The sequence below is a fragment of the Brachyhypopomus gauderio genome, chromosome 16 (genome assembly GCF_052324685.1).
Source record: "Brachyhypopomus gauderio isolate BG-103 chromosome 16, BGAUD_0.2, whole genome shotgun sequence".
Taxonomy (NCBI): domain Eukaryota; kingdom Metazoa; phylum Chordata; class Actinopteri; order Gymnotiformes; family Hypopomidae; genus Brachyhypopomus; species Brachyhypopomus gauderio.
The window spans coordinates 3,589,850-3,616,217 of NC_135226.1; the positions used below are offsets into that span (position 1 = coordinate 3,589,850).

The window sequence follows — 26,368 nt, forward strand, 5'->3', positions numbered from 1 at the left end:
ATTCTGAATTGTGTTCAAACATGTAAAGTTGCTCTATTTTTTTTATTGTTGCTGATGCGTGAACTAAAAGAAAAACCCCAAAGGGAAGAGCTTTTAAAAAATGTTTATTACAATACAAAATGGCAAACAAGTTTAATAGAAAACTTAACAGCTACAAGGATTAAAGTTCTGAAGGTCAACTGGACAAAGTTTGACCTAAACAGATGGGAGAAATCTCACAGGTTTTTCTTTAAGAAAGGGCTTACAGAATGAGCGGAGAATGCACATGCACAGAGACACACACAAATCACCATCATGACAAGTACACATTATTAATGAAGGGGAGGAATTATTTGGCATGCATCCTGCCATGAACACACAACCGCTGGTACTTCACTGCATTCCAGTGTGCATCACAGCACCAGTCAACTTCACATCGTACAGCTGTTTCCGACAGCCATGGGGCAGCGCCCACAGAGGCACGTATAGCTCAGAGACCATGGTGAGCACCTTAGAGGGAGCCCTAGCAGGAAGGGTACAGGACAGTGGCTTTTGGCTCCAGGGCCCCTGTGTTTTGGGTGCGATTCTCTGCTCTAGCTCACCTGCTGTGACAGGTACTAAGTCTTTTAAGAGCTTAGGCAAGTGTGTCAGAGCAGAGGAATCGCTGGACGGTACAGGCAGGACTGAACGTGCCCTGGGATTGGTCACAGTATATTCTCAACCAGCTGAGGCCACTTTAAACACCTGTCTGTGCTGCCAGGAGACAGCGTTTCTGGAGAGACCCCAGATTCAAGCATGGGAGAATCCATGACCACTTACAAACTAAAGCAACGGTTTGAAGGTAAAAGCTATTTTACACAAATGTTCCACTCCTCTCAAATGTAGTTGATAATCCAAGGCCAATTCAGCACGTTTAGTCGTTTTATTCAGTCGTCTAGGCTAATATAAGGGAATATAAGCGTGGCCTAATTTACCACAACACACCCGGTTCATCAACTACATTTGAAGCAAATGAAAACCTTCAGCAAATGCGATTCTTCCATCCCACCCCCAAGTACTGCCATGTTTCTAATCCTGTGCTGCTACAGTCTTTTCACAGTGAGTTTTTATACTTTTTGTAGCTACTAATTTGTTGTTTTATGTCCGTGGCAGAGAAGTCCCTGAAGGAGGGCTAGTTTGACCTGTAATGCTAGCGGCGGTACCTCAGCATACGAAGATGCTAGTACTGCCAAACTAGCACTGTAGGCTAAACCATCCCCACAGAGACTGTAGCAGTGGCTTATCACTGAGCAACAGCAGCAAATAGTCTTAACTTCTTAAAAATATATATATTTAAAATGCAATTACATACAAGATAACGACAAGAAGGGAAAAAACAACCCTTGGTACTGGTTGGTATACTTCAATTTGGTTACAGGCATAGTTCATTATATTGGTAAAAATGAAATATTAGAAACAGCATTTGGGTAAATGAAAAATAACATTAACAATAATACTGCTTACAAAAAAGAAATAAAAACCATTATCCCAAGTAAGAATAGAAGAAACTAAGAAAGTGGCAAGAAAATCCGTGACGTGAGCCACCCGTCCGCTGTTCTCCCAATGCACCTCCTCGCCTTCTGAACAGCTCCAGCCCTGAGGAAGCACACAGTCACGCCACAACACGCAGGAACCCCGTTACAGTCACGCCACACCACGCAGGAACCCCGTTACAGTCACGCCACACCACGCAGGAACCCCGTTACAGTCACGCCACACCACGCAGGAACCCCGTTACAGTCACGCCACGCAGGAACCCCGTTACAGTCACGCCACGCAGGAACCCCGTTACAGTCACCACAACACGCAGGAACCCCGTTACAGTCACGCCACACCACGCAGGAACCCCGTTACAGTCACGCCACGCAGGAACCCCGTTACAGTCACGCCACGCAGGAACCCCGTTACAGTCACGCCACGCAGGAACCCCGTTACAGTCACGCCACGCAGGAACCCCGTTACAGTCACCACGCCACGCAGGAACCCCGTTACAGTCACCACAACACGCAGGAACCCCGTTACAGTCACCACAACACGCAGGAACCCCGTTACAGTCACGCCACGCAGGAACCCCGTTACAGTCACGCCACGCAGGAACCCCGTTACAGTCACGCCACACCACGCAGGAACCCCGTTACAGTCACGCCACACCACGCAGGAACCCCGTTACAGTCACGCCACGCAGGAACCCCGTTACAGTCACGCCACGCAGGAACCCCGTTACAGTCACGCCACGCAGGAACCCCGTTACAGTCACGCCACGCAGGAACCCCGTTACAGTCACGCCACGCAGGAACCCCGTTACAGTCACGCCACGCAGGAACCCCGTTACAGTCACGCCACGCAGGAACCCCGTTACAGTCACGCCACGCAGGAACCCCGTTACAGTCACGCCACGCAGGAACCCCGTTACAGTCACCACAACACGCAGGAACCCCGTTACAGTCACGCCACGCAGGAACCCCGTTACAGTCACGCCACGCAGGAACCCCGTTACAGTCACGCCACGCAGGAACCCCGTTACAGTCACACAACGCAGGAACCCCGTTACAGTCACCACAACACGCAGGAACCCCGTTACAGTCACCACAACACGCAGGAACCCCGTTACAGTCACCACAACACGCAGGAACCCCGTTACAGTCACCACAACACGCAGGAACCCCGTTACGGTCACACCACAACACGCAGGAACCCCGTTACGGTCACACCACGCAGGAACCCCGTTACAGTCACGCCACAACACGCAGGAACCCCGTTACAGTCACGCCACAACACGCAGGAACCCCGTTACAGTCACGCCACAACACGCAGGAACCCCGTTACAGTCACGCCACAACACGCAGGAACCCCGTTACAGTCACGCCACAACACGCAGGAACCCCGTTACAGTCACGCCACAACACGCAGGAACCCCCTTAGAGTCACGCCACAACACGCAGGAACCGCGTTACAGTCACGCCACAACACGCAGGAACCCCGTTACGGTCACACCACAACACGCAGGAACCCCGTTACGGTCACACCACAACACGCAGGAACCCCGTTACGGTCACACCACAACACGCAGGAACCCCATTACGGTCAAACAGTGTCGCAACCTCCTCAGATAAACTGACACGTTAAAGCTATGGGAAAACCCAGGCCTGTTGGTGCAGGCGGTGTGACGTGGTTGAGCTCTCACCGAGGCGTCACACGTCTCCCTCTCCGTCCCCTTGTTTCTGCATCTGGGCCTGCATCTTGGCAATCATCTCCTGCATGCGTCTCAGCTGCAGCGTACACACACAGCCGTGTTAGCCAGGAGCTTCCTCTCACAGGCCTGACTATGAAGTGGGTATGATGGGTGTGAGACCCGATATACCCGTGTGTGTGTGTTACGGCTGTAAAGAGCACTACTGTACCTCAGCCTCCTTCTCCTGCAAGATCATGTCCTTGTCCATTTGCTCTGGTTCGGCACCCTTCCTACAGGACACAATCACACACACACACACACACACACACACACACACACACACACAGACACACACACACACAAAATTAAAGGTGTGAGGAGCCTCTGTCCAACACTCCCTCCATTCCACCACATTCATTCACTGCACTTAACTCCATTATCCAGAAGCTACACTCATAAATGACTGCACGGCGTGAACCATCACGGTGCATCATGTTCCAGTGTGGTGTGGAGGCGTGGCCTGCTCCAGGGGGGCGGGGTTTAGAGCAGCACAGGAGCAGCACACACAGCGTGAAAGAGCGAGCGTGCGCAGAGCAGCCCAGCGAGGAGGAAGAGTGTTGAGGCACAGCGTGTGGTGCAGGGAGCAGGGCTTGTTAGTGAGAGAGGCAGCCTGCAGCAGGGTGTGTGTGTGTGTGTGTGTGCGTGTGTGCAGAAGCAGCTCAAGCGTAAGGCCAATGCAGGTGGAGCTATGACTGAGCTCCCAGCAGTACCTCCCCCTCCTGACCTCTGACCTAAAGGGATCTACTCCAAATGCATCCTGCATAGATCTGCTAGATCTACGGGATTCAGCAGGATAAAAATAAACTGGCAGCTCCAATGTATTTATCCAATTTGTCAGTTTTTCAGAAAAAGGCTAATTAATCAAACTGTTTTCCCCCCTGGCAGTTAGCACTCTTTAAATAAATGTCACCTTCAACATCCCACATTACAGCAGGATACTTTCTCTCCATTATGGAGATGTGTAGCGGTTTTGGGACGTCTATAGAAATCCCCAGCTGTACAAGCGGGGGGAATCCGGTATGTTGGTAGGTGCGTGTAGGAGGTGGGGGAGGTGGGAAAGCCAAGCAAGGCGGTACATACGCAGGCGACAGAGGCAGAATGTAACCATGGGAGGACAACCTGCCGCCCCGTTTGAGGCGCTCGGAGCGGAAGTTCTCGTAGTGCAGGTCCTGGGTCACTTCCTGGAGATCCTGCATGTGGGTACTACATACACCGAGAAGAGAGAGACCATCAAACCAGATTGGATCTCATCAACTTTTGTACCTGCCATGTTTAAACCAGTTCATGGAGAATTAGTGCTGGTCCATTTAAAGCAAATGTAAAACATTCATATTTCATTCATAGTGTTAAAACATCACCTACAGTGATCATTGATTTAACCCTAATTGATTTACCCCCGATTTACCTTTTTAACCTAGCCTTACACTTAATTAAGGAAACCAGCTTACACTATAAAAACAAGATGATTAAATAGTATATAACTGCACTACTACAGTTATTTGAAGCAAATACAATCCCAATGTCTTTACTATTAAGTAACCAAACATTACAGAGAGTTAGTGCTAGTTGGTTGGTTATTTGGGACAGGCCCCGCCCAACCCAGCCCAATTTGGGACAGGCCCCGCCCAGCCCCACCCAATTAGGGACAGGCCCCACCCAGCCCCGCCCTAACGCAGGCGCCACTCTGGTGCACCTTACATGAGCATCGTGCGCAGCTTGAGGAAGTCGTTGTGTTCAGGGTTCTCCACCTCCACCACGCCCCAGGGGTACAGCCGCCCACGAACCTTCTTGCCCTTGGCCTCGATCTGCTGGTTGGAGCCCACCACCGCAAACGGGATGCTGGTCTGCAGAAGTGCAACAGCCTCCATTAAAGCCATACAGCCTCCAAAAACGCTACAGCTGAACGATCGAGCTGAATGAAGCCAGGACGGGAACATTAGCATAATGCAAATGAGAATGGTAATGACTTGCCCTGACCTGAAATACACTGTGTTGCCAAAAGTATTTGCTCACCCATCCAAATAATCGGAATCAGGTGTTCTAATCACTTCCATGGCCACAGGTGCATAAAATTATGGATCACTCCATGGAAGTAATGGATCACTCTCAGGAACTCAGTGAATTCCAGTGTGGAACTGTGATAAGATGCCACCTGTACAATAAAATCCAGTTGTGACATTTCCTTGCTCCTACATATTCCATAGACAACTGTCAGTTACATTTTAAAGAAATTGGCGTTTTTGGGAACAACAGCATGAAGTGGTAGGTCACGTAAACTGATGAAGAGGTCGCCATCTTTCTGCAGTCAATCACTAGACATCCAAACTTCATATGGCCTTCAGATTAGCTTAAGTTGCCAGGAGAACGGTACTTGCCCGACTGGATTATGGTGTGGGGTTGTTTTTCAGGAGCTGTTCTTGGCCCCTTAGTTCCAGTGAAAGGAATTCTGAATGAATCAGCACACAGACATTTTGAACAATTTCATGCTCCCAACCTTGTTGGAACAGTTTGGAGCTGGCCCCTTCCTCTTCCAACATGACCAGTGCACAAAGCAAGGTCCATAAAGACATGGATGGCAGAGTCTGGTGTGGGTGAACTTGACTGGCCTGACCTCAGCCCGACAGAACTGCTTTGAGATGAATTAGTGCGGAGACTGAGGGCCAGGCCTTCTCGCCCAACACCAGTATGTGACCTCACAAATGCGCTTCTGGAAGAATGGTCAAAAATCCCCATAAACACACTCCTAAACCTTGTGGACAGCCTTCCCAGAAGAGTTGAAGCTGTTCTATCTGCAAAGGGTGGACCCATGTCATATTGAACCCAACAGAATGGCTCCAGGGCCCCTGTATATTCACTTAAGCTTAAAAGTGAAATATGGAGTCCCGCAAGGCTCCATCTTAGGACCACTATTATTTACATTATATATGTTACCATTGGGCATAGTTATAAACAAACATGGTGTCAATTTTGACTGCTATGCAGATGACACTCAACTTTACATATCAGCCAAACCTGATGACAAACTCAGTTTAAGAAATATTGAGACCTGTGTAAGAGATGTTAAATGCTGGATGTCTCTAAACTTCCTCCAACTTAATGAGGACAAAACAGTTCTCCTTCTGGGCCCTAAGGCCGCAAGACAGAAAATTCCAGATCTAATGCTTAATCTCGCGGACTACCCCATTACACCTGGCACAATAGCCCTTGGCTTGCTCACTGGGGGATTGGGCTTGGACACTTGTAAAGCTACTTTGTGAAAACAACTGTTGTAAAATGCGCTATATAAATAAAATTTTATTTGATTTGATGTGTGAGTCAATGAAGGTGAGCGAATACTTTTGGCAATATAGTGCATTTCCTGAAAGACCATTATGCTTGAAACTGATCATTATTTCTATTATAAAAATATAATAATATATCTAGATCATTTAGCTAATAGAGTAATACATTTAGTCACAATATAAAAAGAACAATATGAAATAACAGTGATGGTACTGTTACGTGCATGTGCACATTTGCCAGGGTTTTGTTTTTCAGGAGATGGACTGTGGGCGGAGCCTGGCCTTTTTAAGACGCCACTAGGGGGAGAGAGAGAGAGAGAGAAGACCTGAGGTAGACCACAGAGGAAGAGCAGCTTGGGCCATGCTGCTTGAGCCTGAAATTGTTTGCTCTAAACAACCTGGAGTAAGGGTTGAGCTATGAGCCTTGTAATAGATGTTTCTGTGGGATTATGTTTGGTTGTTTTTGGGGCTGGACAAGTAAGGTAGAGCGCGCTCCTACATATCCATCACGTAGGCCTTATCTTGTTTAGATTCAGTAGGTAAGGGGCGGACACCCACTTTGTATGTTTTAATTATTAGAATAGGTAGATAAGGATAGTTGTGTTTTGTTTTTCCTTGGGTTAGAGAGGTAGTTCTTGTTGTTTCTAGCTTAAGGTGTGTTTGTTTTGTTGTGTTCTTTGATTTGGTGTCGTCCAGGGTCCAGTCTTATTTGTTTTTCCTCATGTTATTATAATTATATACATATATATGATCTATACCCCATAGTAAACAGATATTGACCTTGGGAATTTTGTTGTAGTCTTGTCTTCTACATCTCAGTTTCATCTTCATCCATTTCCACCTGATTGCCATCTCCACTTGTTACATACTCCTTTCCCCCCCCCCTAGACCGAGCTTGAGGGGTTTGTAACATATGGGGGCTCGTCCGGGATCTTTTATTGGTCCCATTGTTGGTTGATGGCAGTAAGTGGATGCTGTTTGTGATGTAGTTTTTTTTCATCATGGCTCATTTTGATGTACAGGCATTTTTGAGTAACCCCAGTTTGGTGCAATTAGAAACCTTTCGTAAGGTGGACTTGCTGAGCATTTGTGAGCATCTTGAGGTTGTGGCTACTAGACAGTTAAGGAAAGCTGTGATACGGCAACTTGTGCTTGACAAATTGATTGAGTTGGGTACTTTCAGGCAATCTGACCTGGAAACACTTACAGCTACTGTTGGTGACGCAGTCAAGGAGCATGAGGGAGACATGCATACTCCAGTTGTGTCTGAAAGGGAGGCTGTCTGTGCATCTCCTAAAGTGCAGGCAACATTGCCTAGGTTTGAGCCTCTTTCTTTGTCATCTGGGTCTAGAGAGAAATCTCTTTTAAAGGTGCGGCTCGCTCGAGTAGAAATGGAACGAGAGGCACGGGCAGAGCAAAGAAAAGCAGAGTTTGAATACAAGATAGTGTCTCGTCGGATGGAAATTGAACTAGAGAGAGAAATTCGACTGCGTGAGTTGGAACTGAGAATGAATGAATATCCAAGGACTGGTAACCGGTCGGATGTTTTTCCAGCTCGTCCTACTGGGTTTGAGCCATCTACATTTTCTCAGTTTCCTGCTGTTGGCTCTGGTGCTGAGGCAGCAGTTGTTAACGAACCATCATTACCGTCTTTTTCTATCACTAAGCACATTGCCCTTGTTCCTCCATTCCGTGAGTCTGAGGTGGACACCTACTTCAGTATTTTTGAGCGTATTGCTCTTTCTTTAAAGTGGCCTAAGGAGTTTTGGACATTGCTGTTGCAATGTAAGTTGACTGGAAAGGCTCAAGAGGTGTGCTCATCATTGTCATTGTCCGACAGTATGGAGTATGAAGCCGTGAAAACCGCAATTTTACGTGCTTACGAATTAGTCCCTGAAGCATACAGGCAGAAGTTCAGAGGATTCAAGAAGTCATCTGAACTCACTTATGTGGAGTTTGCGAGGGAAAAGGCTCTTCTATTTGATAAGTGGGTTGCTGCTCACAAGGTTTCTGATCTGGAGTCGTTGAGGGAACTCATGTTGTTGGAGGATTTTAAGAAGTGTCTGCCAGATCGAATTGCTGTATATTTAAATGAGAGCAAGGTGAGTACTTTGTCTCAAGCTGCTGTTCTAGCAGACGAGTTTGTTTTAACCCATAAGAGCAACTTTGTGGTTCAGCCAGCCAGTATGCAAAAGCATGTTCACAGGTCCCCTACACGTTATAGTAGAGAAAAGGAGAGATCTGAGCAGCTGGAGTGTTATTATTGCCACAATTTGGGTCATAAAGCTGCTGACTGTTTTAGTCTTAAACGAAAGCAAGAGAGACAGGAAAAACAACGTAAACCAAATAATGGACAAGTAAAGACAGTAGGGTTGGTTCAGAATAGTTCTGTTCATTCTGTAAGCTCACCTGATGAATGTTTCCATCCTTTTATTCAAAAGGGATCAGTATCTGTGTTGGGCTCTAATGTAGTTCACCCTGTTGTCATGTTACGTGACACTGGTGCAGCACAGTCTTTTATCCGAGAAGGTGTGTTGTCCCTAACTGAAAAGTCTTTTAGTGGTTCTTATGCACTTTGCCAAGGGATTGAGATGAGCTATGTACAAGTACCCTTGTATAATATATCTTTACAGTCAGATCTGGTATGCGGTGATATCAAGATCGGTGTTCGACATGAATTGCCTGTAAAGGGCGTCGATGTGATTTTGGGAAATGATTTGGCCGGAGGAAGAGTTATTCCTGTGTTGGTAGTTTCAGGACAGCCAGAAGCACAGGGTGTCACTGAAAGCAGTATATTTCCTGCTTGTGCCGTAACTAGGTCCCAAAGGTTGGCTAGAAGTGATGATGAGCCAATTGGCTTATCGGATACCTTTCTAGCAGAAGTCCCAGTGGTGTCTTCTCCAAAACTGCCCACTGTAGAAGAGGGAAATGAGTTGTACAAGTTAGTTGAAAGTCAAGGTAATTTTACCAGAGAGGACTTGGTTTCTGCTCAGAAGCAAGATGCCAGTTTAAACAAGTGTTTTCAGTCTGTGTGTGGCCTTGATGAGCTGAAAGATAAACAGGTTGCATTCTTTTTGGAGGATGGCCTGTTGATGCGAAAATGGACCTCAATCGCCAGCTGTGCAACTGCTGTGTTTCAGATTGTAGTACCATCTGGTTTCCATTCATTGGTCTTGAGTGTTGCTCATGATCATCCTTGGTCTGGACATTTGGGAATTACTAAGACGTATGCAAGGATTCTACAACATTTCTTTTGGCCTGGTTTGCGTACCGATGTTGTAAACTTTTGTCGTTCATGTGATATCTGTCAAAGGATAGGAAAACCAAATCAGCCTGTTCCTCCAGCCCCTTTACAGCCGATTCCAGTAACAGGTGAACCATTTGAGAGGGTTTTGATAGATTGTGTTGGGCCATTGCCCAAAACGAAAATGGGAAATCAGTTTCTCTTAACAATCATGTGTGCAGTCACACGCTTTCCTGAAGCTATTCCTTTAAGGAAGATAACTAGTCAGGTCATTGTTAAGGCCCTACTTAAATTTTTTACTACATTTGGTCTGCCTAAGGTTGTACAAACAGACCAAGGATCAAACTTTACATCAAAACTCTTTGCTCAGGTCTCCAACATGTTGGGGATCAAACATGAAATGTCTAGTCCATACCACCCAGAGTCACAAGGGGCTTTGGAACGTTTCCATCAGACATTAAAGAGTATGTTGAGGAAGTATTGTTTGGACAGTGGACGGGACTGGGATGAAGGTGTACCTTTTGTTCTTTTTGCTGCACGAGAGGCTAAGCATGAGTCATTGGGTTTTTCTCCTGTAGAATTAGTTTTTGGGCATTCTGTACGCGGTCCAATGAAAGTGCTGAAAGAGATGTTTCGATCAGAACAAGCTCCTATGGGTAAGCATGTTTTAGATTTTACCAGTTCATTTCGTGAACGTTGGCATCGTGCATGTGATCTGGCAAAAGAAGTGATGAGCAAGTCCCAAGCCAAAATGAAACGTTGTTTCGATAAAATGGCTGTGGTTCGACATTTTAATCCTGGGGATAAAGTTTTATTGCTTTTACCTTCTCCTACCTCATCTATGTCATCCAGTTTTGCAGGACCATATGTGATTGAAAAGAGGGTGAGTGATCTTAACTATCGGATACAAACACCTGACCGTAGACGTAAATACAGGATTTGTCATGTGAACATGATCAAGCCTTACTACGGACGGTTGCCTACTTGTGGAAAAACTCCGGAAGGTGTGGAGGTACCTGTAGCTTTAACTTCGGTGGTGGACAATAAACCTGAAAAAGAAGAGTTTGTGCGCTCTGCTTCCCAGTTAGAAGCCCGTCTGTCGAATTCTGAAGTGTTAGCACAGTTAGACTGTGAACAGTCTTCCCTAGTTAAACACTTACCTAAAGTACAATGTGCAAACATTATAGCTCTGATTCGAGAGTTTCCAACTATAATTGGTGATGTACCTAAGCAAACTTTTGTTCTTCAACATGATATCAAGGTATCTACTGAGAAGCCTTTGAAACAGCATGCATACCGTGTGAATGCTCAAAAGCGGGAGATTATGAAAAGAGAGGTAGAATACTTGCTGAAACATGGTTTAGCAGTACCTAGTAAAAGCCCATGGAGTTCACCATGCTTGTTGGTACCAAAGCCAGATGGCACTTATAGGCTGTGCACAGATTACCGTCGATTAAATGCCATCACGGTACCAGATTCATATCCTCTTCCACGCATTGATGATTGCATTGACAATGTCGGTTCAGCACGTTTTGTGTCTAAATTAGATCTTTTAAAAGGCTACTGGCAAGTTCCTCTAACTCCTAGAGCTGCTGAGCTATCCGCTTTTGTCACCCCTGATGCTTTCCTCCAATACACAGTAATGGCGTTTGGCCTTAGAAATGCTCCAGCTACTTTTCAAAGACTGGTAAATACCATCTTTTCCAATGTGCCAAACTGTACTGCTTATCTTGACGACATTGTTGTGTATTCCCAGGACTGGAGTAGTCATTTGGAGTCGTTACGGACGGTTTTCACCTGTTTAGCAGATGCAAACCTGACCTTGAATTTGGCTAAATGTGAGTTCTCTCATGCTACAGTGACCTATTTGGGAAAGCAAGTCGGACAAGGAAAGGTTCGTGTGTTAAATGAGAAGGTCAGTGCAGTTGTAAACTTTCCTGCTCCAACCACCAGACGTGAATTGAGACGTTTCCTGGGAATGGTAGGTTATTATCGAGGGTTTTGTTGCAATTTCTCCTCTGTAGCTGCTCCTTTAACGACACTGTTAAGTCCTTCCATTAAGTATCAGTGGACTTTGGAATGTCAAACAGCATTTGACAACGTTAAAGCTCTGTTATGTTCGGCTCCAGTACTGGCTGCACCCAACTTTACGAAGTCATTTAAGTTGGAGGTTGATGCAAGCAAGGTAGGTGCTGGAGCAGTCCTCTTACAGGAAGATGAACAGCACATTGATCACCCTGTGTGTTTCTTTTCTAGGAAGTTTAATAAGCATCAGTTGAACTACTCTACAATTGAGAAGGAAGCATTAGCTATGCTTTTAGCCTTGAAGTTTTTTGAGGTTTATGTTGGTTCTAGTTCCTTACCAGTTGTAGTTTATACTGACCACAATCCACTTGTGTTTTTGTCCAGAATGTATAACCACAACCAAAGACTCATGAGATGGTTTTTGTTTTTACAGGACTTCAATCTTGAAATACACCATAAAAAAGGATTGGACAATGTAATGGCTGATGCCCTTTCTAGAATTTGAATGGACATAAAAATATGCAATGAACTGCCTATTTTTGTGTTTTTTTTTTGGGTGGGCATGTTACGTGCATGTGCACATTTGCCAGGGTTTTGTTTTTCAGGAGATGGACTGTGGGCGGAGCCTGGCCTTTTTAAGACGCCACTAGGGGGAGAGAGAGAGAGAGAGAAGACCTGAGGTAGACCACAGAGGAAGAGCAGCTTGGGCCATGCTGCTTGAGCCTGAAATTGTTTGCTCTAAACAACCTGGAGTAAGGGTTGAGCTATGAGCCTTGTAATAGATGTTTCTGTGGGATTATGTTTGGTTGTTTTTGGGGCTGGACAAGTAAGGTAGAGCGCGCTCCTACATATCCATCACGTAGGCCTTATCTTGTTTAGATTCAGTAGGTAAGGGGCGGACACCCACTTTGTATGTTTTAATTATTAGAATAGGTAGATAAGGATAGTTGTGTTTTGTTTTTCCTTGGGTTAGAGAGGTAGTTCTTGTTGTTTCTAGCTTAAGGTGTGTTTGTTTTGTTGTGTTCTTTGATTTGGTGTCGTCCAGGGTCCAGTCTTATTTGTTTTTCCTCATGTTATTATAATTATATACATATATATGATCTATACCCCATAGTAAACAGATATTGACCTTGGGAATTTTGTTGTAGTCTTGTCTTCTACATCTCAGTTTCATCTTCATCCATTTCCACCTGATTGCCATCTCCACTTGTTACATACTCCTTTCCCCCCCCCCCTAGACCGAGCTTGAGGGGTTTGTAACAGTACAAAAAACCAAGAACATGGAGGGTTATGGACCTTCAGAACTCTCGTCTGCTCTTTGAAGTCCTCGTCTTCATCTGACTCAGCGTCGGGGAGATGGTATATCTTAATGCCATGTTCATCAATTTCATCCAAAATCTGAAACCCATTTACAGAGGTGAAAAACAAGGAAATAGTTGTGCCTTAAACTACATTATAATGGAAGCTCATACGACCAAGAACTGACCTGAAACTGCTCATCAGATTAATGCATATGGTAGGTAATAAACCAGATTGCTAAATTATAAATATTGAGACAAAGCAGGTGATTTTGCGGTAAGGAAAGTGAGACGTGAATGCTGTACCCGACGTTTCAGCCTCTCCCTCTCCTTCAGAGTGAGTGTGTCAGCTTTGGCAATAACAGGAACAACGTTCACTTTGTTGTGAATTGCCTTCATAAACTGAACATCCAGTGGCTTCAGACTGTAGAAGAGAGAGAGAGATGAGAGATTACAGCACAACAACTCCAGACAGGGAAATAACTTAGTTCTTCTGATGTAGTTAACGTTCTAATGGCAGTAACGTTTCTTAAAATCTAAACATCTGCAATAAATTAATAAAAAATAAATAAACTTAAATGATAAATTAAACCTGAGGGAGAAAATCTATTGAAAAGCTTCACTGAGAATACTTAAATATACCCACCTAAAACTTCCAATGAGGTGATATCAGTATTACACATTTTTCTTTCTTCAGGTGGTTTCGTGTGATCTATGAGCTACTGCACTGCGGCTGCGTGACTGTTTTACAGGGTCTGCTAACTCTACTGAGCCCACACATCTTTTTGTTCAGTTGAGATTTCCACCTTTTCACAGTTTGGCTACTTACCCATGGCCAAGTGGGGAAATGAAATAGAAGCAACAGTGAACGCGGTTATCCACAATGTGTCTGCGGTTCAGTCCACTCTCGTCATGCAGGTAACGCTCAAACTGGTCATCGATGTATGCTATGATGGTGTTGAAGCTGGTGAGAGAGAACAGCAATGCCAACTCAATGTTAATCAGAAGAGTTCCTCAAGGCTCAATGCTGGGTACTATAGTATTTGGTATCTACCAAACAAAGGAATTTGTGGGTACTGTTGCATTGTGACTGGAGTATACACTAAACTGTACCAGAGTAAGACATTGTGCAATCATTCTGGTAAGGAAAGAAAAATGAATGGAGGTGACAAAACTTGTATGATGGAGGTGACAAAACTTTAAAAAATTGTCACTATGCAAAAAACGTATTCCTTATCATCAAAACAAATACAGAATCACAGTAGAGTATGTCTCTTTTCAACCCCCACATAAAAAACCTATGGTTAGAGAATCACATCATGGGAAATACACACAATGACAAAGAGTATCAACATTTGTCGGTGAGCAAACCAACTGGGTTCTATCGTGACTAATTAGTCAAGACAAACTGGCACTATGAATAGTTTTCGCAATAGTAAGATAAATGTAATAGAACTGGATCCTTTCAGAGGATCCCAGCACTCTGTTCTCGTTCTCTGGGTTCCTCCCTGAGAGACGGAAGCCCATAAACTGGAGCAGGAGAGCCGTTTCCTGTCACTACTCTCCCACCAAGAGCATCTGCTTCCCATGTGCCACACAACTGATCGTTTACATAATCACCATCTCCATTTTTTTCCTGCTAAAAATGTCCCGCAAGTTTAATATTCTGATTAACTCCAAAGCTGTTGCTTTTTAAAGCGCCTGCACAAAACCTAATAAAGAAGGAAAAGAGGGAAGTGAGCACATTTCCAATGGAAAGTTAAACAAATAAGCACCAGTCTTGGCTATTAATAGCGTCTCCATATCCAGGAGTGTCCACCACAGTCAGACGAAGCTTCACCCCACGTTCCTCAATTTCCACAGTGGAGGCCTCGATTTGCACTGTTCGCTCAATTTTCTCTAAAGGACATGGCAGAGAGAGACAAATGTTGGTCTCCCAAAATAGAACTGATGGGTCCCACAGTAGATTACAGTGCAATGGAAAATGCGACATTTTATGTTAAACTTTTACATAGATGCAAAAACAAAAATAGCTAGAACCTACACTACCCCAGCTGAAACTGCTACAAAACAATTAAGATTTCTGGCAACATCCTGTAAAGCATACTCAAATGAAGATTAAAAGTATACATATAATTTTAGTAATGGTTAATAGGCATTTTTTTCTTCCAGACCCCCCTTCCCACACACACACACACACACACACACACACACACACGATTACAGGAGGACTACAGCAGCTTACTGACCAGCAGCACCAGGAATGACCCTCTCTGGATAGAGGTCAGTGAGGAACAGGCTGTTGATCAGAGTGGACTTCCCCAAACCAGACTCGCCTGAAAACGGAATCATCATCAGCACACAAAGGACCTGGACAGGCAGCAGGTCTCTCACATTTAAACACAGCTAGACTCACATCTGTGCACCTAGCAAAGAAAACAAAAGCAAGTACAAGAACGCATGTACAACCACACACGCTGATTCAACTATTATTTAACGTGTGACTGTTCTGATTTTCTCTTAGTGCTGACTTCTCTTGCTCTGGACTGAATACAATAGTCTTCCATCATTTGCTGAGGTGAAGTGATGAGTTCCAGGGCCCCAGGCTGGGCTCCTGCATTCCAGTGTCTTTCACTTTCAGGCAGGGGAAAAGTGAAAAGACACTGGAATGTCTTTTCACTTTTTTCACACCAGCAAAGTGGCCCTGTGAACCCCACCCCACTCCCATAAGCCCCTCCCTCCAACAGGCCTCTTCCGCATGCTCTGCCTGTCACACAGCTGGACCCTGTACACCCAGTGGAGGAGGGTGCAGAGCTAACAGCCTGACGAAAACCACGACTCAGCTGTTCTGAAGCGGACACAGAATACTGGCAGCCAGATGGATTCCCACAGAAAGCAGTCAGAGGGGAAAAACGAGCTTCCTCCCAGAATCCCACAGCCAGCAGACACTCCCAGAATCCCACAGTCATGTGCTACACACACACTCAGTGACATTTTGCAATATAGTAGCTAGGCTTGTCACGATACTAAGAATTACAACTTCGATACGATACTTAAAAAAATATTGAAATTCAATACCATTTTCGATACCAAAGTCAGATATGGTGCTAATTTCCGTTTTAAAGCCTTTTTATTTTTTAATAAACAAACAAATGAATGTTGCTTTGTGTTTGAAAATGCTTGAAATTGTAACTTCATTTCACAACAAATATCTGTCTGACTGAACAGTTCTTTTGTGTTAACAAATACGAGCATCTTGTAATTCCAGGATGAAACATGAGAGAACGTGAAGACGTTACGATTGGGCGTTTTGAAAATAACCATTAAATAATGTGATAAAAAAGCGAATAATTTCGAGTACATGTATAAATATTTAACTTATCCCAACAAACATGCGACGTCAGAAAGACGTTAAAATCAAGTCTGTATCACGTCGGTCAGTCCAGACCCATTTTTGCATGTCTGGTGGACCTTCAAAACTGGTTCAAAATCTGACAGTGTGACTAGGACCTTAACCTTTTAACTTAACATGAACGTCTATGACGAGTTTTCTATCTGAACGTTTGACTAGGACCTTAATTGGATGTCAGGACGTGCAAAAACTGCAACTGAATGGCAGTAATAGACGTTTAAAAAAGACGTCGCTAAAACTTTCATTATGGCTTTTCAGTGGACGTCTTTTGAACGCCTGACAAAGTGTCTTTGCTCGTGCTGGGAAATATTGAAATGGACCTTGATACATACAAGTGTTTGAATTCCACAAGGTGTATGAACCCTGCAAACATGACTTTGTTCATCGCACTGAAGCGCGGCGCACGCGAGGTCGTGCACCTCTCGAATTTTGTAACTTTGCGCGCGCCGCGCCTCAGCGCAATGAACAAAGTCATGTTTGCAGGGTTCAATTCAAGCGCTTGTACCAATATTTCCCAGCACGTTAAACTTAATTAAGTTAAATATTTATACATATACTCGAAATGATCAGAAATATTGCGCTTTTAATCACATTATTTAATGGTTGTTTATTTTCGAAACGCCCAATCTTAACGTCTTCACGTTCTCTCATGTTTCATCCTGGAATTACAAGAGGCTCGTATTTGTTAATGTAATACATGAAAACTGTTCAGTCAGACAGATATTTGTTGTGAAACGAAGTAGTTACAATTTAAAACATTTTCAAGTACTTTAGCCTAAATTGCAGCACTTTTCAAACCTGCAACACAAAGCAGCATTAAAATTCGTCAGGTAAGTGTTCATTCCCCTGTTTTGAGGGGTGTTTCTTTTATACTACCACATATAGTTTCGGACAACACTGCAAAGCGGAAAGTATAAAGCCTCCACCGCTCGCGGAGGTTCGCGCGAGGTGCGCGCGGAGTCGAGCGCTATGGTCACTCAACCAGGCTTTAGCGCCCTTCGTTGAAATGTTCCAAAAGCACCACTTGCAAACGGCCTTGTTCATGTCCTTTAGTTTTCCATCTGTATCTGCTTCGAATCCAACAGCACTGCGTTTGCTTTAGCTGCCATATTAGCATTACAAACTGTCCTGTGCATTACGGCAGCTTGGGTGGGTCAAACGAAAGCGCATTTTATGTAAAAAGAATCGATACTTAAGGGAAACGAGTATTGTACCGTTTCAGAATGTTCAGTATCGATATATCGATTTTTTTGACAACACTAATAGTAGCATATGCTAGCCTGTACACAACAGGAACATTCATATAATACCAGGACTGTATGTTTAGATCAGTGTTCTGCCTGTATGCAACCGTTTGAGGAGAATCCTTGTAATGCACAGTCCAGGGTTGCCTCCGTTCTAACAAACACTCCTCAACAGCTCAAGTGTTTAGCTGAAGAACTTGTACTTCACAGGTATGCATACTTGCAATGCACGTATACTGGAGGATTCACATTGCAAACCAATGCTGTAAAGCCATTGGTGTGCATTCATTAATGATTCTGAAGTACCTTAGGGCAGACAATAGGAAACACACATCACTCACCAACTACCATGAGGGTGAACTCGAAGCCCTTTTTCACCGATTTGCGGTGAACCTGGTTTGGTAGGTTGGCAAAGCCTACATACCCAGGTGTCTCTGGGTTGGTGAACTGTCCCTATTGATGACAAGAAACAAACAGTTCACAATCAGCAAATAAACCTTCACTACAAAAACCGTTTAAGCAGTACCAGATCCTTATATACCTTTTATATTTATTTATTTTGCAAGAGCATGTATGCATTAACGAAAGCCAGAAGATACAAAGAAAACTGTTCTGAACAGTCCATTATAAACTTGAGTGAACAGAAATTCATTTCTATATCAAATGGGTAGTTATGGTCTTTTTTTTTTTTTTATCAAACAGGATGTTCTGGTTTACATTTTGATTTGCATCACAGTGCACAGAAAAAAAGATAGTAAAAAGATTAGCAAAATGATTTATATTATTGTTGGTAAACTATAGAACAATATTCTTGTTTTATGCAAATGTTTGTCTAGACATCTAAACTTTATTAAGATCTTTAGTTTATTTGCAACAGAATATACCACAACCAGGAATTCATTACAAAACACTACACTTGAAAAGAATCTAACAACAAATTACTGGAATATTTTCCTCGCGTGTTCTAACAAATGACAGGCACGATGAGCCGGTCTCATGGAATCTGTCCGTCACTAAATGAAACTAAAAGAATGTTCTACAGCTTCATACCTTAAGTTTATCAGCCTGAGACATAATGAGTTGTGATCCAAACCTGTCAAATCAAGACAAATCAAGTATTTAAAAAACAGCTTTTCTATATATATTCATTCAGTCATCGAGGGCTTACAGAACAGGAAGCCTACTCTCGTCAGAACAACCTAGAAGCAAAACTCTCTCACCGCAGAAAGTACATCCTGCTCCTGTGTCTAACTGAACTCAACAGAACACACTACAGGAAACTTGCACTCATGCATAGTTCACAAATTCACTCTCAAATATATCTATCTTCGATGTGAAAATGTGTACTTGATTTCAACAATCACAAATATGCATCGGGTGGTGCAGACACCTCAGCGTTTGAGTTTTGTAATGGACATAATTCTGTAATGCAGACAAATAATGACCAATGTTCAAATATTGAACATGTGACCAAGTGCATTGCTAACATCATTGGTTATAATAAACAGCACAGAGCATATGGATGTATATTATAAGTTATGGGTGTATATGTGGATGTATATTATAAGTTATGGGTGTATATGTGGATGTATATTATAAGTTATGGGTGTATATGTGGATGTATATTATAAGTTATGGGTGTATATGTGGATGTATATTATAAGTTATGGATCATGTATATATGGATGTATATTAGAAGAGTAACTGACTGCCCATCTCCGCACCGACACGGTGAGCGAACCTGATTTAATTCACCGAGATGTTACGTGAGCGCCCAGCACTGGTGTGGGCCGCTACCTTCTTTCTGATGTTTAATATAGTTCTGGCTGCCCAGAATGGTTCTGGTTCTGGACGGGTTAGCTCATCTCCTTTAGCATTAGCCACACAGCTAGTTAGCTAGCGAGCTAATCCGGAGCTTCCGCGATACCGTTAACTACGCCAGCAGTGTAGACCACAGGATAAATGTCACGCTGGCGTTTCATACAAAGAACAACATGAGAAGGCGACACACGCTGTAAAAGACGAACACACACGGTTAATGGACACAGACGCACCTTTCTGGTCGTCAGCACCAAACGTCCCAGTTGAACTGAAACAGACGAACAGCACAAATTCCTGAGATTCCGGAAGTCAAACGGCTCCTCCGGCAGCGCCGCTATGAACGCGGTGACGCTAGACGCAGAGCTGCTCGCGCGCGTCGGTGTGGAACGGGTTTCAAAATAAAAGGTTCCACCTCACATACCACTAATATAGAAATATAAGATGCAACTCACGTTAAATAACTACAGCCCTAAACTTTACAAGACACTTTTATGGATTCAATAATTTGGTCTAAAGTAAAATGATTTGTCATATATATATATATATATATATATATATATATATATATATATATATATATATATATATATATATATATATATATATATATATAGTAGCATCCGCCAATGGGCAGCGTTGAGGGGTGGAGTGTGGAGTCTTCCTTCAGTTAGGAAGCAACACTGATTGTAAATCAATTTAACCTGCTGTTGAGCAAATGGAACAGACAACAGGTAGAAATTAAAAGCAATTAGCAACACACCTATAAAGGAGTGGTTCTGCAGGTGGGGACCACAGACCTTTTCTAGAGGTGTCTACAACCCACAGAAGGTGCTCAGGTAGTACAGCTCATCCAGGATGCTACATCAATGTGAGCTGTGGCAAGAAGGTTTGCTGTGTCTGTGAGCAGTGTCCAGAGCATGGATCAGATACCAGGAGACAGGCCAGTACACCAGGAGACGTGGAGGAGGCCGTAGGAGGGCAACAACCCAGCAGCAGGACCGCTACCTCCGCCTTTGTGCAAGGAGGAGCAGGTCCAGAACTCTGCAAAATGACCTCCAGCAGGCCACTAATATCCATGTTTCTGCTCAAACCGTTAGAAACCGACTCCATGTTGGTGGTATGAGGGCCCGACGTCCACAAGTGGGGCTTGTGCTTACAGCCCAACACCGTGCAGGGCGACTGGCACTCTGTGCCCTTCACAGATGAGAGCAGCTTCACACTGAGCACGTGACAGAATCTGGAGACGTCGTGGAGAACGTTCTGCTGCCTGCAACATCCTCCAGCATGAGCGGTTTGGCAGTGGGTCAGTAATAGTGTGGGGACGCATTTCTTTGTAGGGCCACACAGACCTCCATGTGCTAGCCAGAGGTACCCTGACTGCCATTCGGTACTGGGATGAGATCCTCATTGTGAGACCATATGCTGGTGCAGTGGGCCCTGGGTTCCTTCTAATGCATGACAATGCTAGGCCTTATGTGGTGAAGTGTGTCAGCAGTTCCTACATGATGAAAGCATTAATGCTAAGCACATCTGGAATGTCATCCACCAACACCACGTTGCACCACAGACTGTCCAGGAGTTGACTGAGGCTTTAATCCAGGTCTGGGAGGAGATTCCTCAGAAGAACATCCCCCGCCTCATCAGGAGTATGCCCAGGTGTTGTAGGGAGGTCATACAGATATGTGGAGGCCACAAACACTACTGAGCCTCATTTGAACTTGTCTAGAGGAATTTCCACTGAAGTTGAATCAGTCTGTCATTTGATTTTTCACTTTGATTTTGAGTATGATTCCAAATCCAGACCTACTTGGGATAATAATAGTGATTTACATTGAACATTTTTGGTATTTTGTTCTCAGTGCATTCCACGATGTAATAAAGATTTTCAACTGGAATATTTTATTAATTGAGATCTAGGTTGTTATTTTAGTGTTCCCTTTATTTTTTTTTAGCAGTATGTATGTGAAAGCAAAGCCAAGAAATGACCAATTTGCTACAATAATTTCAATATCACCAGTGTAAACTGTCTGAAATTCTGAAAAAGTCAGACTTCTGGGCAAACTGATTTTCTCATTCTCAACAAGATATCAAACAAAAAGTGGTGCAAAAAGTTGCAGAGAGAGAGATTGAAAGAGAATCAAAGTCACAAAGTTGTCTTGAGCCCAAATCGTCTTAAACTGCACTCATAATCTGTCTGGGGACAATGTGAACAGGATTTCATCCTATTTTCATCCTGCAATAGAAAGTCTGTGGCAGGACTACAAACAGAGAAATGGTATAAAATGAGAAAGCAGAAAAATAACATTAAATATTTTTCAGCCAAAGGCTTTTTGTTTCTTTCAATTCTTAATTATTTTAGGCATTTTTAATAAGCAAAGAATAAGTGAACACAAATGGATTTAGTGCTAAGACTGTATAGAACCAAGATGGGATGCATTGAAACTTATCTTGAATAAAACTCTTTAAGCTACTTTTTAACCATACAGTAACTTTAAATTATTGTTTACATTTCATTTCAAAAGTTAAATTACAATTGAGATCAGTACAAAAACATTGCACTTTAACATTAACATTCCATAAGGCTACATTCTATATGTGTGCCAAAGTAGATTCTGGGTTTGGTATTAGAAATTCATGTTTAAATCACTTTAGTTATTTGTTTGGAATAAATAAAATATTTTTTAAATGCCTTACAAAATAAAATTAAATAAAAAGAAAAATTGAAAAAAAAACATACCTTTAAGATGTAAAGAATGTGTTAGGTCAGAGATCCTTTAGAATATATCTGAAATTTCAGACCAGTCTTCTCTATGAAAACACCATCACAGTTTATAATATCCCAGCTGAGCTGCTTTTACACAGAATAAGCATCACCCTGCTTACCGGGCACATTGCACTTGTAAGCTGGCACCTCGTTTGCTCTTGCACAGTGGAGATCTGGCCTGTGGCACAGAAATGCCTACAAACGTGTCTTAGTGAGTGCTGACTCTAGCGATTAAATGGCTGTGGAAGGTCTGGCTGTGATGAGCACTGGCTTTATCTCTGACTGCTGTGAGCATTAATGTCACCAGGCAACGAAAGGATGAGGAGGGGAGAGACCATGACACAGCCTGGAATTACAGCTGCCTCCTTCTTTCTTCAAACACACTTTACTAGCAATATGTTCATGAAAGGCTATTAGGTAAAGCTCGACTTCTCCCAAATATGATTAAATAAGTGCACAATCTCCCAAAAACCTCCCAGAGCACAGAAGGATCCTAAACAAAATCTGATGGATTGCCCTTGGAAATATTTCCATGTTGCCCTGGGGGAAAGTTATGAGGTCTGTCAGATAGGAGAGTTTCTTTGAGATAATATTTGTCTATTTACAAAGTGCAGCAAAATGATAGCAAGTGAATTAATGGGTAATGTGTTTTCCTGTAAAATATTTAACAATTGTGACCATCTAAAAGCTCTGCAGTGTCTAAAAAACAGGGAAGCATGCTGGTAAACTGCTCTGTGTTCTATAACGGGAGAACACTGAAACTGAACGCTGTACGCTGCATACGTTGCTCTGCACACACACCTGCAGGGCACACACACTGTATGTTTGTACTCGTGTTTCTTCTGTGTGACTGTTTAATCCCTCCAGACATCGTTGGGCATTGATGCCATCAGGACGTAGAAGATGTGGTGGTAGAAGTAGAAGATGTGGTGGTAGAAGTAGAAGATGTGGTGGTAGAAGTAGAAGATGTGGTAGTAGAAGTAGAAGATGTGGTGGTAGAAGTAGAAGATGTGGTGATTCCTGGAGATCCACATCGTTTCTGAAGGATCAGCATATTGTGTTGGATGTTCTGGACCGTTTTAGATGATCCTCTTTCTGTATGGAAGATTTTATACAAAACTGTAAACAGAATATTTTTAAAGGCCCTCTCGTATTTATAAGCATCCAAGCATGTCACTCATGTGGATTTTTAAACTTTGTGAATTATGATAAATTACATGCCTTGCAAACTAATGTTCTGGTTGTAAACAAGGTAGATGTATTTGCAGCCAGATGCAATACTTTGGTTGATACATGCTAAGGTGTGACATGGTTAGATATGACCAGAGGTGGAAAGAGTACTGAAAAATTGTCATTGAGTAAAAGTATCTTTACTTTGCCTACATTCTACTCAGAGTAAAAGTAAAATTACCCATCTCAAAATTTACTCGAGTAAAAGTACAAAATTACTTCATTTAAAATGTAATTTGAGTAAAAGTTACTTAGTTACTTTCAGTTATTTAATGCAAAAAAGGATGAGTCATGAATCAAATTCAGCACAAGTTGTTTTAATTGATTTCAAAGCGTATTTAAGTGCACATCCACAGATCAACTGGGCTCAGGAACATACTTCCTCACAGCACAAGGACAGTCACAACCTGTATCATAAAGTGCAAACAATTTTCAGTCCTATTGTCCAATGGACAACATTATGATAAGAATAAAGAAATTTAAATTACAAATTATTAAAAAAACAAAATGCACACAATATTAAATGCCCACAAGATACCACAAATCAAACAAAAATGCAACAGGATTCCACAATTTAAAAGTAAGTGCTCACAGGATCCAACTATTCAAAATATAGTGCCCACAGGATCCCACTATTCACAATAAAATGCCCACAGGATGCCACAACTCAAAATAAAACAAAATGCGCACAGGATTCCAATATTTAAAACGCTCACAAGATCCAACTATTCAAAATACAGTGCCCACAGGATTCCACTTTTCACAATAAAATGTCCAAAGGATCCCACAGAACCTGATAGATAGAAGATTTAAAGATAGAACAATCTCATCCTTTTGGAAAAAAAGTGTACCGGATTACGACCTGATTATGAGACAATGGAAAGGGCACACATCGGGTGTACCAACAAGTACACACCACGTCAAAACCAAGAGAGTAGTAGACCCAAGTGCCGACAATGCAAAGAGCAAATGTGTGTGTGCGTACACACACACACACACGCAGCAAAACCAATCACACGAGATGCGGAATAAACTCAACACGTAGAAAATAAACTCAACCGCAAAACACACGGGAGAAAAATTCAACAGAAAAGATGCTGAGAAAACTCAACGCGAGAAAACAAAACTTAGGACGCCAGGGGAAGTAACTGACAGCAGGCAGAATGCCGTGACGAAACAAAAACCCTTCCCAAAATAAACAAAGAACGGATAGGAAGAGATAAAGCAGGGGGAAATCTTGAGGTAGGCTAGTAAGCAGTGCAGGAGATAGTTACTCTGATAAGTATTAGAAAAGCAAGAGAGATAAGAGAGAGCGAGAGAGAGCATAAGGTGGCGAGACACCTAAACACAAGAAACGCAACCAGAGATCACAGAGAAAGGGCTGAGGCCAAAACGATTCAGCAGTGATCCATTTCACTTATTCTTCCTTAAGAAGACAGCTAAAACGGATCACTGCTGATTGTGCCTGGAGAGACTAGGACTGACTCGGGTGCCTCTAGTGTTGTTAGGAGGAGCGGCAGCCGAGCCAGCCCTGACAACGCAATTGACTTTCAGTTGCGGGACTCAGAAGTTTAAATTTCTGCCCGCATTAAATTTTTCACCATCAATATTTTTTCACTCAGTAACGTGAGGAGGTTCAAATGTAATCCGTGTATCATTCGTTCATTTGATATTCAACTGAAAATCAAAATTGGAAAATCAAAAAAACATTCATTATTTTGTTTTTCGTTTTGAATATAAAAACAAAAAAACAAACCAGGCTTGTATTTTTCAGTTTTTTATTTGATAATCAAAACAAAAATAGCTAAATAAAAAATCGGTTCAGAGCCGAACTTGATTTTAATTTTTTAACACGACCCATTTGTGTGCCCCGGAAGTTGTTCTTCGTGGTCTTCGTTTGACTGCGGTAAAGTTGGTTTCACGTTCGCATATTTGGAATTCTTTCTTCAATAATAAGTGCCAAAATGTGCAAATTCTCATTTCTGGCAAAAAAAATAAATACCTACAACTTTGTTTACGCCAGGAATATACATATTTAAGTTGTATACAACATTTTAAGGCACCGTCTACAAATTACATTAACACGGTTAACACGGACTGTTTAAGTTCTTTGTTTAAATTAAAGTTTGACTGATGTACAAAAGAATTCTTCAGTCTAACCTTATTGAACCTTGGAACACTATCACGCCACCCCGATGGGAGAAGTACATATTCGCTCTTCAAAACATGATTAGTACCAAAAATTGTGTTTTTAGCCAGCCGCATTGTGTTGGTATGATAAGTGGTCTCATAAGGTCTTTCTAGAGGCTGACCCACAATTTTTGAACATATCTTAATCAAATATTTCAATCCTGACTTTACAGATATGGACAAGCAATTATACCACACAGTATTGCAATACTGCAGAACACTCAAAATAACAGCATAGAACAACAGGAGTATCTGTCGAGTAGCTCCAAAAGATCGGAGGCGACGGAGAAAATAAAGTCTCTGTCTGTTTTTTTTACAGATGTAGTGGATGTGGTGTTTCCATGATAAGCTAGCATCAATCATCACACCAAGATATTTATAGGACTCCACCTGTTCGATTACCTCATTATTGATAACAGTGGAGTTATATATTGGTTTCTGGCTGAATACTATTTCTTTTGTTTTCTTTGTGTTTATTTCCAGAGTATTATATTTGCTCCATGTTAACTTTGTTAACACCTTGTTGGTGTAGATCATGGTTGTCCGAGTCATGTAATAATGTTAACAAAACAGTGTCATCTGAGTATTTTAGCACATACTGATTATTTG

At 42.7% G+C, this 26,368-nt stretch overlaps 1 protein-coding gene across 2 annotated transcripts; it reads right to left on the reverse strand.

Annotated features, from left to right (window-relative positions):
• Positions 1 to 87: 87 nt before the first annotated feature.
• On the reverse strand, positions 88 to 19,919 carry septin2 (septin 2). 2 transcript variants are annotated; one of them, XM_076976987.1, is made up of 13 exons: positions 19,809 to 19,919; positions 18,805 to 18,847; positions 18,096 to 18,207; positions 15,348 to 15,434; positions 14,874 to 14,997; positions 13,928 to 14,062; positions 13,405 to 13,522; positions 13,097 to 13,198; positions 4,949 to 5,094; positions 4,370 to 4,453; positions 3,420 to 3,480; positions 3,203 to 3,287; positions 88 to 1,614 (listed from the first exon to the last, which is right to left on the reverse strand). In XM_076976987.1, exons 2-12 carry the CDS (start codon positions 18,826 to 18,828, stop codon positions 3,210 to 3,212), a joined length of 1,071 nt encoding a protein of 356 aa, XP_076833102.1. In that variant the 5' UTR covers positions 18,829 to 18,847; positions 19,809 to 19,919; the 3' UTR covers positions 88 to 1,614; positions 3,203 to 3,209. The 2 variants fall into 2 exon arrangements, with proteins under 2 accessions (XP_076833102.1, XP_076833101.1); XM_076976986.1 differs by having other exon boundaries at positions 4,331 to 4,453.
• Between the last annotated feature and the right edge of the window lie 6,449 nt (positions 19,920 to 26,368).

Coding starts and splice junctions, on each gene's coding strand:
- septin2 (XM_076976986.1), bottom strand. CDS start 18,828: ATGTCTCAGGCTGATAAACTTAAG. Junction 13,523..13,927: donor ATTTCCCCACTTGGCCATGG/GTAAGTAGCCAA, acceptor TCTCTTCTACAG/TCTGAAGCCACTGGATGTTC. Junction 4,454..4,948: donor AAGCTGCGCACGATGCTCAT/GTAAGGTGCACC, acceptor CGGTGTATGTAG/TACCCACATGCAGGATCTCC.